Here is a 14,012-nt window from a genome sequence, read left to right on the forward strand (position 1 = left end):
CAATACATTTTAAATTCTTATATGGAACCTAGCAAAACACAAAATCCTCTCCTATTCTACAAATATTCTTTAGAATTTATTGGGTAATACATTCAGCAGGTATCAGCTTCTTGATATTATTTTAACATGTCTTTCTGTAATTGTTTTTTAAGTGAGGCTTTTGAGTTTTCAGGAATGTTCTGAGTTGTGATTAATCACTGTACATGCATTTTGAATGGGGACATCTGTCTCCCAGCATACTGTGTCTCCCGACATGCCATTCCTCAACCTGACAGAGCACCTCTAGAGGGCATGGGCTTTAATAGGAAAGAACATGTGATTTTTTTCTTCCATAGGAAGGGGCTGGTGTTACATTTCATTATGAAATAATGAATAGTTGGATTGACAGCTTATCCAATTTCCTTTTATTCATGATCCACATATAAAACTAGAAATAATGCTTATTCATTTTAGCCTATATAATATTCACTACAAAAAATTTTAATACAAGAACATTGACTAAATAAGTTTGTTTGTAATCATAGTGAACAGTGACAAAAATGGCTTCTCTTTTTCTCCTAAATTTTTCTTTTTGTACCCTTATCACTTTTATTCTATACCCTAAATTTCTTCTCGCATTTACTATATGAGCAAACAACATTTTAAAACATGGGGGAACATGGTAATTTTTGAAACATGTTGTCGTTTTCATTATTTATTTTAAATTCATTTTGATACTATTACCACCAGTCATTCAGTTATCACAGCACAATTCTCTCTTTTTTTCCTTTTTTTATTGACTTCAGAGAGGAAGGGAGAGGGAGAGAATATAGAAACATCAGTGATGAGAGAGAATCATTGATCAGCTGCCTCCTGCACACCCCACACTGGGGATCGAGCCCACAATCTGGGCATGTGCCCTGACCAGGAATCGAACCGTGACCTCCTGGTTCTTAGTTCTACGCTCAACCACTGAACCACGCCGGCTGGGCCACAGCACAATTCTTAAAAACCAAAATGGAGGTGTAAGGATAAATGCATGAATCTTCTAGAGGATGCCCAGGTTTCGTGTGAGAACTGAGTAAAACACCTTTGTAATGACAAGATATAAACACACAGGCAGGAGTAAGAATGATGGCCTATGATGTTAAAGAAGCAGTGGCAAGCTCTGCTTGAGTGGGGGACAGTGAGCAAGCTGACAGAGAATACAGTTGATTCCAGCCTAAAAAAGTGAATGTGACTGTGCCAGCAAGAAAAGAGGGGAGACAGGGCAGGCAGGGGGACACGGTGCTGATGGGTGGGAGACCTCAAAGTCTTGGCCACTTTAGTGCAAAACTAGAAGTTTCTTATACACAGAGTAGAAGGCGTTTGGGGAAAACAACAGATGAAACTGGAAAAGTGGAATTTCCATTTATCCATAGAATGTGTAGTCCTTTTCTTCTATTCTGATACCTTCTGCCTGTCTCCAATATCTTGTCTTGTAGTACCCCGACCTCCAACATTTCTCGATCATTTGAGAAGACTCCCTGGATAGTTATTTTTCCTCCCTTATTTTCTCACTTTCTAACACCTTCTGTCAACTGTCTTGGTTAACTTCCAAATATGGGAATTAATTTTAGTTACTGTGTTCAAAAGGTCTTATTGAAAAATCCCACCTTTGATCCAACTAAGTAGTTAGCCAACTTACTCGTTGAAAGAAATGATTATAGTTATAGTTTAACATGTTTCCAGTTTAAATCAAACTGATTAATGCATCTCTTTGCTTGGTTAATCCACATGTTTCAGAGGGTACCTATTAAAATTTTAAATAATGTGTACCTTTATGCGACTAGTTAACAGTCTTTTTCCACCGCACTTACTTCATCCTACAATCAGGAAGGAATGCAATCTTAAACTTTTCTTGTGTGGAAATCTCTTATCCTTTGAAGCATTTGAATTGTTACTTAACTAGCTCTTTCCCATTTCTGGATGTTTTGGTAAATTTTCAGAACATTTAGAAATCATATGACACTTCTTTCAGTTGTAGGAATTACCTTTTTATTTCAGAACTCTATGATCTGTGAAATGGGTTTTCATTTACTTTAAAACACTTCAAGAGATTCGTTTCATGTCTAGAATGTTTGCTCTGAACAGTTCAAAGGTAACTTTTGTTTGTTCACATTTAGCAATGATATTTTTAAAAGCTTTGAATGGACTGCTTTATTAAAATCATGGAAGAACTTAGTAGAGGAAGAACTCCCAGGGAAGAGGGTAAATAATATAAATAGCTCTGCTGACAGTGCAACAAAGTTCTCTATTGTGCTGTTGCCACAGCAGCACCAATAATTCAAAACAAGGAAATGGAGTCTCATGTTTAATATAATACAGACTTTCCCCTAGAACTTCTGTGGTCTAGGGTTTTTTTGGGATAGTATGTTTATCTACATATGTCTAAATTTAGATATGCCTTTTATGTAGCATGGTTAAAGAGAAGTACTTAAAATTCTATACGATGCAGTTATTTCTTAAGCATTTTTTTTGTTTGTTTTAAATTGAATTGAAACCATCAGGAATTTTTCTGCTAAAGTAATGCCTCAGGATATTGTGAACATGTGCATATATGGAGAGACATAATTTTTTATGCATTTCACATTCCATTTTAAAAGGTCACTTTGAAAGAGGTATGAAGAGGTGTTTGGTAACTTGAGAAAGAAAAATGATTTTTTTTCTATTGAACTTTTAACCCCATAACAAGAGCTGCCTTTTCTATGGAAGGAGGTATTCTATTCTGATATTTCATATCTGAAAACTCAAAAATCTAGATGTAGATGTTGGGGAATTTTTAAGTAAACTTTATGTCATTTTAGAAATAAATTTGAAAGATACTGAAGTTCAATTTCAGGCATGTATACGATTTAAGTCCCTATATAATAAAGCACAACTACACCACTGCAAAAAGAAAGAAATTTCAATGCACAAAGTTTATTTTAAAGACATTTTTGAATGTAGCAACTTGCTTTTAATTAAACATTCTTGACCCAATGCAATCTGGTTGGGAACCTACTTTAAACTTTACACTTTTTTTGGTCCCTATCTATGTTAGCTACTTCATCTCGCTGCCTGCCTACTTGGCTTTCAAACCACCAATTTTACCCTTGTTTTTACTAAAAAGTAAACATGTAGGCAATCCTGATTATTATGGTATCAGAACAAATGAAATGATTAGGGAAATTTTCCTGTTCTGATCTTTTCTACTCCGTGATATCATGATGAGCATGAAGCAAAAAATTGGTCAAATATATACTCAGTATGTATGTTTACATTTTATCTATTTCATAAGGACAGATACTGTCTAGAAAATAGTTTTCTCAAAGGCTTAATTCACATTCTATGTGTAAATTGGCCAAATATTTTTACATGAAATTTTTATTAAGGAATTATGACTACATTTTTCACTTATATCCTCTGTCTAATGTTTAAAGGGGAATTCTGAGTCTTGAAAGGAGAATTCTCAGAGGTTTAGGAAAATAATTTTGCATTACCATAAAAATGACTGAAAAATTATAAAGGAAATAGAAAGAAAATTTATTCATTCAGCAAATATTTGTTAAGAAACAACCTCTGTAGGGTATGTTTCTAGGCATTGGAGATAAAGTATTAAAAGAGACAGGATAGCCTCATGAAACTTACATGTAATAAATATTTAAAGAGGGGATAAGAGGGGATTGGGATAATACAATAACCTATTGAGATTGTCTAATATTGTTATGATTCCTTTCATTAATCTACTCATTCAGGCAATATTTGCTATGAGCGCATCAAAATTTATATTATGTATCCTAATCTCCCTTTCTTCATTCAGCGTTATCATTTCCAGTTTCTTATAAAGACATACAATTTTAAAAATTAAATGGATTTCACAAGTCATTAGAAAACAGAGTTCTGGCCTTTGTTTTACTTTGCTCTTTCCATCCCAGTCATGATGCTTTACTTGGGGAAGGTGTGTGTGAGGGAGACTGTGTCAGATTCAAGAACAGAGCTTTGTCTATGAGTTCAATATAGGATCAGGTGAAGAGCTACTAAGGATATGTGTGCTGGAGGGTAATAAACTTTCTATATGCTGGCCGTGCTTTCAGTGGTATCAGCGAGCGTAACTATTCGTTGCTTTCTATTAATAGCTTTTTCTCAAGAGAAGAAAATATTGGATGGCCAGTCTTACTCACTACTCAGACATAGTATGCTTTGTGGAATACACTTTTAGACGTACTCTAAGAGAGAGGGACTGACAAAGGCTTCTGTGACTTGCAGTCTTCAAATGATGAAAATTGAGGACCTGGTGAAGGGTTTCAGGAAACCACTTAATTGACTCTCTTTTCAAGTAAAATGTATTTCAAAGGACAACAGCCTAGGATTGACTCCAGAGCTCCAGTGTAGATGAAAAAATCCTTCTAGCTAATGCTCAATTACCTTAGCTTCTATTGCACCGTATTCTAAACACCTTCCTTTGTAACTGTCACCTTGTGCCGAAGTCTATATTTTTAGCCTTTGAGCCGAGCTCAAGCACTGTATTTAGACATCTGACTTGGAGACTAAAATTTGCTCAGTGAGCAGAACAAATGTTCAGAAAATAACATTTCAAGGTTAGAGTTAGTGTCCTGAATAAGATTCCTTTTCTTCTCTTTCTCCTTATTGAATATAACATAAATAATGTACCCTGACGGGCTTTTAAGATAAAAAAAAGTCAGTGAATAACAGTGAACTTGGAGAGGGAAGCGGGAGTAATTAAAAATTGAAGGGGCTTCTGTTGAACAATTGTTTGTGTGAAACTAAGTACATTTTTTATTCTCATTCAGGAGGAGTATAGATCTTAAAAGAATTTTTAAAAACATATAATAAAGCTTTTAGAAAAAGGGCCAAAAATGAGCCTACAGCAACCTTAAGAAATATTGAAAGAACACACACACACACACGTCATAATATTCCTCTCAGAATGGAGAGAAGACTCTTTCAATATTGTTTATGATTATAATTGTAGTTATCAATTTTTGACCATTTACAATATGCTAGTCATTGGGTGCAGGCCCTTTCTAGAATTGACCTTATTTAATGTTCACAGTACTCAATGAAATGGACGTTGTCAGCCACATTTTACAAATGAGAAAATAAGGGGCAGAACATTTAATAATGTCCCCAAGGCTTTATAGTTAGTGAGTGGCAGTATATTATGGATATTTCTCAGGAAAATCCCAAAATGATGCCCAAGACACCCTAGTGATGAAAAATAAAAACATCTTGCTTCTTAGGGGAATAAGTGAGAGTTCTACATCATTATTATTCTTAAACTTTACCTCTCGGGCAGTCCTTATATTGTCTGTCTATGAGGATTTTTTTGGCTAATCCCTTCACCTTTTTCAATGAGCCCCTTACACCCTCTCCTCTGACAGCTGTCAGTCTGTTCTCTATCTATGAGTCTGTTGCTATTTTGTGAGTTTGTCTTGTTCATTGTAGTCCGCGTATAAGTGAAATGATATGATTTTTGTCTTTATCTGACTGGCTTATTTCCCTTAGCATAATATTCTCCAGGTCCATTCATGCTGCTGCAAAAGGTAGTCTTTTTTGTGGCCAAGTAGTATTCCATTGTGTAAATGTGCCACAGCTTTTTTACCCACTCATCTCCTGATGGGCACTTGGGCTGCTTCCAAATCTTGGCTAATGTAAATAATGCTGCAATGAACACAGGGCTACATATATTCTTTCCAATTAGTGTTTCAGTTTTCTTCACATATATAGGGGTGGTCAAAAGTAGGTTTATAGTTGTGAGTAACATTTTTTTGAGTTAATAAAGCTACTGCAGTTATCGTAGTCTGCAAGTCTTTTTCTGTATGAACAACTATAAGCCTACTTATGCCCACCCATGTATTTCCAGAAGTGGAATTGCTGGGTTATGAGGAAGTTCCATTTTTAATTTTTTGAGGTAACTCCATATGCTTTCCACAGTGGCTGAACCAATCTGCATTCTCACCAGCAGTGCACAAGAGTTCCCTTTTCTCTATATCCTCACCAACACTTGCATGTTGATGTATTGAAGATAGCTATTCTGACAGGTGTGAAGTGATATCTCATTGTGGTTTTAATTTGCATTTATCTGATGATTAGTGATGTTGAGCATCTTTTCATATATCTATTGGCCATGTATATGTTCTCTTTGGAAAATGTCTATTTGGGTCCTTTGTCCATTTTTTAATAGGATTGATTTTTTTTTTTGGTGTTATATAAGCTCTCAGCAATCTTGGAAAAGAAAAACAAAGTTGGAGGAATCACACTACCTGATATAAAACTATACTATAAGGCCCTAGTAATCAAAACAGCATGGTACTGCCCTGGCCAGTATAGCTCAGTAGTTAGAGCATCAGCCTGTGCACCCAAGTGTCATGGGTTCGATTCCTAGTCAAGGGCATTTAGCTGGGCTGTAGATTTGATCTCCAACCCCAGTCAGGGCACGTGTAGGAGTCAACCAGTCGATTTGACCCTCTCACATCGAAGCCTCTCTCTCTCTCTCTCTCTCTCTCTCTCTCTCTTTCTCTCTCCCTTCTTTTCTGCCTTCCACTTTCCCTAAAAATCAATGAAAAAAATATTCTCAGGTGAGGATTAGCAAAAAGAACACACACACAAAAAACAGCATGGTACTGGCATAAAAACAGACATATAAGATCAATGGGACATGCTAGATAGCCCAGAAATAAATCCACTGCCCTTATGGTCAATTAATATTTGACAATGGAGGCAAAAACATACAATGGGGTAAAGATAGTCTATTCAGTAAATGGTGTTAGGAAAATTGGACAGATATGTGCAAAAAATGATACTAGACCACCCTCTTACACTATATACAAGAATAAATTCAAAATGGATCAAAGATTAAATGTTAGAATTAAAACCATAAAAATACTAGAAGAAAACATATGCAGTAAAATTTCAGACATTTCTCATAACAGTATTTTTTTTCTGATCTAACTCCTTGGACAACAGAAACAAAAGAAAAAAATGAATCAAATGGGATTTTATCAAACAAACAAAAAAAAGGTTTTGCATAGCAAAGGAAACCATCAACAAAATGAAAAGACAACCACTTAATGGGAGAACATATTCACTAATACATCTGATAAGGCATTACTGTCCAAAATTTATAAAGAACTTATCCAATCTCAGTTTTTAAAAATGTATTGGAATATATGTCAATAAGCAAGATCTTGGCTAAAAATAATCACCTTAGCAGCAAGATTAATCAGTATAAAGAGACTACATTTGGGATTGTTTCCTTTGAAAGACGTGCTGCATGATACTATGCTTATGAGATTTTCATGGCTCCTTTTATTCTGGGCAGTTGGTAATTTTGCTGTTCACCTGGGGTTCCCCAACAGTGTCAAACTAGCAACTTTCAAAACTGCAAACATCTGCTTTTATCATCAAAATTGAAATATACAATTGAAAGGAAAGATTTAGTTCACATCTGTATAATGTTCCCATTCTGCAGAATTGAAATGAATAAACTTGAAAACATATTTAGGGGCTCAAGCTCCCATCAGCATATAGACTAATATTGGAGAAAGAGTGAGTTTCTTTTCGAAGTAAACACTAGCATTATTGTATGTCCTAACAAGGAAGGTACCATTCCCAAATAGTGTATCAGAGTTTCCACACTAATTACTATGATTCTAACAGTTCCCTTCTACACAGTCAGTCTGTTGGTACATTTTTATAAATTCCAAAAAATCACTAGTAATTACAGAATTTTTAATGTGTATACATGTGTATTTTTAAGGTTCTATTTTGTATGATTTTTAAAAGCTGTTAGCTTATTTTAACAGGATGTTATGTTTGGTGCCTGGAAGAATCAGCTTTGAAACATTTCTAATTAAATATTTCTAATTTGGGTGAAATTAAGTTTTTATAGGAGTAAAGTGTGATCCAATTCTTCAGCAGATTGAAGGATAAGACTGGATTATAAGAAGAGAGGTTTTATAAAGTATTTATTAAACTTTAGAGGAAGTTAATAAAATAATTTTATTGATTTCCAGCATGACTCAGCTTCTAATATTAATTTTGTAAATAGGAAAAGGGTGATTAAATTATTACAGGGTCTTTATTTTAAAGGTTAACTTTATTATTATTATTTAGCTCAGAGGGAAATCTACTTTTTACCTTTTTTAAAGCCCTCAGTCTCTTTTAATGGACACACAATTAGAGTGCTTTCTGTATTATGCATTCAGTCTTAGATCCTGCCTGTGGTCTGACTATCTAATAAAGGGGATGAAATAATGACCAATATATCTGGAACACAAGATAATAAATCCAATTACTTGAGTACATCCGTATTCCATCTTGCAGACAGCCTAATTTTTACATCTGGTCTTTTTAAAAAAAATTTTTATTTTAAATTTTTATTGATTTCAGAGAGGAAGGGAGAGGGAGAGAGGGATAGAAACATCAGTGATGAGAAAGAAACATGATTAGCTGCCTCCTGCACGCCCCACACTGGGGATCGAGCCCACAACCTGGACATGTGCCCTGATTGGGAATTGAACGGTGACCTCTTGGTTCATAGATTGCCGCTCACCCACTGAGCCACACCGGCCAGGCTAGATCTGGTCTTTACCCAGTGCTGGCCATGGAACAGAGTGGACCATTTGAGAGGAACTTCAGTGTTTGTCCATTTTAACTGTGGCCCATTCTGAATGTGCTCAGAGAGGTTTGCACAACTACCATTCTTTAATTTTCAAAAACTTAAGTATTTCTTCTATTTCTTATTTCTTACTGTAAAACTTTACGTGTTCATTTTGGAAAAATTACAAAGTATTGAAAAGTTAAATGAAAAAAATATATGCATCAATATAGATTTTTCCAGTCCTGCAAACTGTTTTTTTCCTTCATTTTACTTTTTCCATCACCATTTATCCCCCCTAAACCCTTTTCCATCCCCTCCCCATTACCACTCTGTTGTCTGAGTCCATGAGTTTTTTCTTTTTTACTTCTTTGCTTAATCCCTTCTCCCTCCCCAATCACCCCCCCCCCCTCCCCCGCCAAGCTGTCTGCCTGCCCTCTATCTATGAGTCTGTGTCTGTTAGGCTTGTTACTAGAGAATTCTTGTTAGCATGTTGACTGGCACTCCAGAATCTATTCTGTATACTCCCCATATACTTATTTTTACAAAATGGATCAAAGTACTTGGTCATCTGCTTGTTACATTGAGCATCCTGTCTTTGACATTACATATTCTATAAATGACCTTACACTTTTTTAGCAACTAGCACCTAGATCAGTGATTCTCAATCTTCCTAATGCCATGACTCTTTAATATAGTTCCTCATGTTGTGGTGACCCCCAACCATAAAATTATTTTCGTTGCTACTTCATAACTGTAATTTTGCTACTGTTATGAATTGTCATGTAAATATCTGATATGCTGGATGTATTTTCATTGTTACTAATTGAACATAATTAAAGCATAGTGATTCATCACAAAAACAATATGTAATTATATATGTGTTTTCCGATGATCTTAGGCGACCCCCTGAAAGGGTCATTCGACCCCCAAAGCGGTCGCGACCCACAGGTTGAGAACCGCTGACCTAGATCATGTCAACCTGCAGACACATTGTTATGGTCTGAAATGTGTTTGCCGATCTTTTGAAAAAGGAGATTTCACATAAAAAATCCAGATGTCTACTTTCTCTTGAAAACTGGGAAGCTCTGCACTGCTCCTAATGGGCCTGGCATAGTGAGCAGGAGCCCGTGGTGGCTGCGGGTGGTGGCCGCCCTCGCTGAGCCTGCACTCTGCCTTCAGCGCAGCCTCCTTCGCTCCTCCACTGTCCTGCCTGACTCCCGAAGCCAGCTGAGCTTGCACGGCTACTGGCTTGTCTAGGGTAGTGGTTTTCAAAGCCACTGCTGCACTGGCTCCTCAGGCAAGGGCTGGGAATCTGTGGGTATGTTTTCGGGATGCTACAATGCTTTGGAGGTTGCTGCTGGTCTTTAGTGGGCCAGTCTCATGGAGATGAGGGGTCTTGTAATGTGAGGGACAGGGCTGTACCTGGAAGAATTTTTCTCATGTCCTGCATTTTCAGATATGTCTTTGGATATTCATGTGGGTGAAATACCTGTTTATAATTATTTGAGCCTGGAAACAAAATCTGTTGCACATATAAAAATTGTTTTTATTCAATGTAGTGTACACTGGATTTTCAAGTTTTGCGACTACCATGTGATTTCATGTTTTATTATTGACACTTTACTGTAAATTAATTGTCCACCATTTGGAAAACCATGTCACCGACAACAACATAACTCATGGTACCTGAGTAACCAACACACACAGCATTATCAGTGTGTGTTTGAAGTTCCTTTGTTGAATATAGAAAAAAGGAAAGTTGATACGCCTTTAAAATCTTACCAGTTCCTATGTGAGAATATTTATCATTCTTCATGTTCTCTCTCTGACTGTAGTCTGTGGTTTGCCTTAGCATGTTATCTGGACTTCAGTTAATCGTATTCTTCTTTTATTTTATCATGTACTTATAAGTCTGGTTGATTCTGATTGCAGCACTAGATTGTATTCTGATGTCCACTCACCCTCCAGTCTTTCACTTTCCTACTCTTCTTGTAAGGACTAGCTTCTTATTACTTCTCTTCAATCCATGCTTACTTATTGATAGTAGGACAAACATTGGAGGATCTCTTACATCTGTGAATACCCATGTGTGGGAGCAATTTATTAATTAAAAAATACTGTATAGAGGTTGGATTTTGAATCTATATGTTTCATTTCAGGTTAGCAATAAAGACATTGCAAAGTACTTGTTTTAAAAGTGGGGCTTTGGCCCTAGCCAGGTGGCTTAGTCGGTTGGAACACTGTCCCATACACCAAAAGGTTGAAGGTTCAATTCCTGGTCAGGGCACATACCCAGAATGAAGGTTTGATCACTGGTCAGGGTGTGTGCAGGGGCAACTGATTGATGTTTCTCTCTCTTTCCCTCTCTCTCGCTCTTTCCCAGCCTCTCTAAAAATCAATAAAATATATTCTCAGTTGAGGATTAAAAAAATATGTGGGTGTTGTGCTTGATAAGTTTAACCTTCTAGGTGAGCATAGAGGACATATATAACTTCTAAAGAGGCACACAGTCTTCTAGAATGACATTCTGTAGAACTAATTGATGGCTGGACTTAGAGGAGAAAGAAATGTGCTCTAGGGCTTCAGAGAGAGGCACGTTGGCATGCTAGGTGGAGGAGAAAGGCTTCTGGAGGAGGCTGAGGAGGTGTCCTGAGCGTAGGAGTCTGGGGAGGCTTTAGAGAAGGAGAGAAGGTGTGTAGTTCTTTCTTTATTTTTTTCTCCCCTTCTTTCTGCTCTGGAATCTATCTTTTCCTCTTCCTTCCTTGAAGCTTCGAAGCTACAGATGTGAGTGAGAGGGACTGAAGCAATTTAGTCATGCATGTGAAGTATTGATTTTAGGTATTTGGTCTCATCGTAAACTCAGACAAATATAAAGACGTGATCTTGAGGGCCGATATCTATGTACTTGTTGCTTTTCAAGAGAAATTGGAGGTGGGATGTCAGAGTAAAGCATCGCCTGTATTTCCCTTTAGTACACCGCATTTTCTTAGTTCTAATTAGAAAACAAATGTGTGGAGATAGAAAACACATGCAGTAGCTCTCCAAAGTTTTCCCTTTACTCATTTATTAGTGAGGACTATTGAGTGGGCGGGGGTGGGGGGGGGTGGGAGTACTAGGAAGGGAAGGGTGACAGTAGTCAATTTCTAGTTTCCTTAACCTGCCTCAGTTTACCAAATTTAAGTCTTTTGGCAACACCATCATCACATGTGAATAAATAAAAATTGCTCTGAAGGGACGTTTTCTTAGCCAATCAGAGGCAAGAGTTAATGAGCCTCCGGTGATGGTTTGGTTTCAAACATTCTTTTCCTTCGTGTCATAATCCTTAGATATGGTGGGAGACTCCCTCCAAAGTGATTACTCTAGATTTAATCCAAAATGCCACCCATTCAAATAGCTCAGAAAACTGAAGAATGTAGGGTTCTGGGGTGACAGTGTTTTGTGTGTTGCAGTCTTTTGCAGTTGTATCAACATATCAAAAGTACTTTATCTCTGTAACATCTGTCTTAGGCTCAGTACTTTCTTCTTGTTTATTTCAGATCTTTACATCTAGAAAACAAGTGGCCCCTAGCTTCTTTAGAGGATGTTATTTTTCCCTCAACAGAGGCACATATCTGCCACACTGTCCTCTGTTTTCATTGCTAACCTTCAGAGGAAGAGAATGGTCAGAACCAGGGCCCCAAGTTGTGGAAGTTTCTATATTTGGTAAACTGGCTCCATTCCAGGGCAGAATCATTTATCAACAAACGAAACACCAGCTACTTCCCACACGTCCTCTGATTGCATTAAAAATCACTCCCCTTCCACCCAACTGACTGAGTTTGCTTAGAGTATGCAGTTGACAGACATTCTCTCTCCTCCTACTCCTCCTCATTTTGTTGAATCGCTGACTTCTGTAGTCTATCAGGCTTCTTATTAATAGTAATAAAATGTTCATTCATTAACTGCCTCATGCTTATGACCTAGATATTGTCACTCTCCCCTCAAGTTATGCCTTTTTTATAAAGTTGTGCTGTAGCAGGAAACTGAGCTGGAAAACTGATTTTGTGTTTGTAGCATCAGGTACTATTTAACCAGAGGGAGGGACTGATAAAATTAGCAAGTTGACTAACCACTTCCCTTCCTGGTGGCTCTTTAATATTATAACGGATACAGAAAAGTTCAGAAGGACTGGGCTGCTTTTCAAAACCATAGCACACTCTGGCCAAGAAGGAATGCACAACAGAACGGGTAAGTTTCTTTCTTTTGATTTGTTAAGAGAAAGAAACGTGAAAAGGATACTGGAGTGGAAATTTTAAAGTTTGATTATGCAAATAGTCTAGTAATTTATAGGCTGTGGAAAGATAAACCTGTAAGGAGGAGGGAAGCAAAAGGTTTTGCAGTCAATAGCAGTAGTTTCAACAACATTAGAGTGACTCTGGGAATGTCTTTATTGTTCCAGATAGACAAGATCAAGACATTTTGCAGGGAGGGTTTTTGTATTAGGAAAGTTTTTTTGTTTTTAACTTAAAAAATATATTTTCATTGATTTCAGAGAGGAAGGGAGAGGGAGAAAGAGGTAGAAACATCAATGATGACAGAGAATCATTGATTGGCTGCCTCCTGCACTCCCCACACTAGGGATCAAGCCTGCAACCTGGGCATGTGCACTGACCAGAAATTGAACCCTGACCTCCTGGTTCATAGGTTGATGTTCAACCACTGAGCCACACTAACTGGGCATATTAGGAAAATTTGTGAAAAAATATGTCTACACTCTCAGTTCTCATAATCTAGGCTAGACTTGCCAGCCAAGGCACTGACTTATTTGACCCAGAATGTCCCTCTGGATCTTGAAACAGCTTAAGATCTTCAGTGATCTTTGTGATTGAAGTTTTTATTGGTTGTAACTTTATGTTGTTGAAAATCTCAAACACAAACAGAAGTAGCGTGAACATTGTATAGATTTCACAGGGACCCATCACACAGCTTCAAACTAGGGGCTCACGCTATTTCATCCACGCCTCTGGGGCATCCTCCCTCGCTCTAGTTGAATCACAATATTCGAAATGGACCCATTGTGAACATTGAATGAAGAGGCCTAGAATCTCATAAAGGCTCATACCAGTTCAGTAATACAGTTTAAGAGAAATATTGTTACAGAACATTCAACTGGGTTTCCAATGGTTATTTTACCAGTGTGAGTGGGACTTGAGGATAGTAGTTAAGATTGTGGACTAGGGAGCCAGACTCTTTGGGGTCAAATTTTGTTTCCATTGCAATCCAGTGTCCCTGTGGAAGTTTCCTAACTCTTCTATGCCTCAGTTTTCCCTCACTTGAAAATGAAGATAATAACAATCCTGATGGTTCAAGGGTAGGAATCAATGAGACCGTGTCTATAAAGACTTTGCAT

At 37.2% G+C, this 14,012-nt stretch overlaps 1 protein-coding gene across 6 annotated transcripts in view; it reads left to right on the plus strand.

The window, feature by feature from the left end:
- Window positions 1-14,012, plus strand: part of HDAC9 (histone deacetylase 9) — a 751,983-nt gene that overhangs the window by 100,356 nt on the left and 637,615 nt on the right. Inside the window, exon 1 of one of the 6 annotated variants that reach the window (XM_070424398.1) lies at window positions 12,709-12,850. The exons of the other annotated variants lie outside the window; for them this stretch is intronic. Within the exon in view, the coding sequence (XP_070280499.1) occupies window positions 12,835-12,850 (16 nt within the window). The 5' untranslated portion in view covers window positions 12,709-12,834. Of the gene's footprint in view, window positions 1-12,708; window positions 12,851-14,012 lie in introns of those variants that run through there. 6 annotated transcript variants of the gene reach the window in all.

The sequence above is a fragment of the Myotis yumanensis genome, unplaced genomic scaffold (assembly GCF_028538775.1).
Source record: "Myotis yumanensis isolate MYYU_CA2020_CCGP unplaced genomic scaffold, mMyoYum1.0.hap1 SCAF_9, whole genome shotgun sequence".
NCBI lineage: Eukaryota > Metazoa > Chordata > Mammalia > Chiroptera > Vespertilionidae > Myotis > Myotis yumanensis.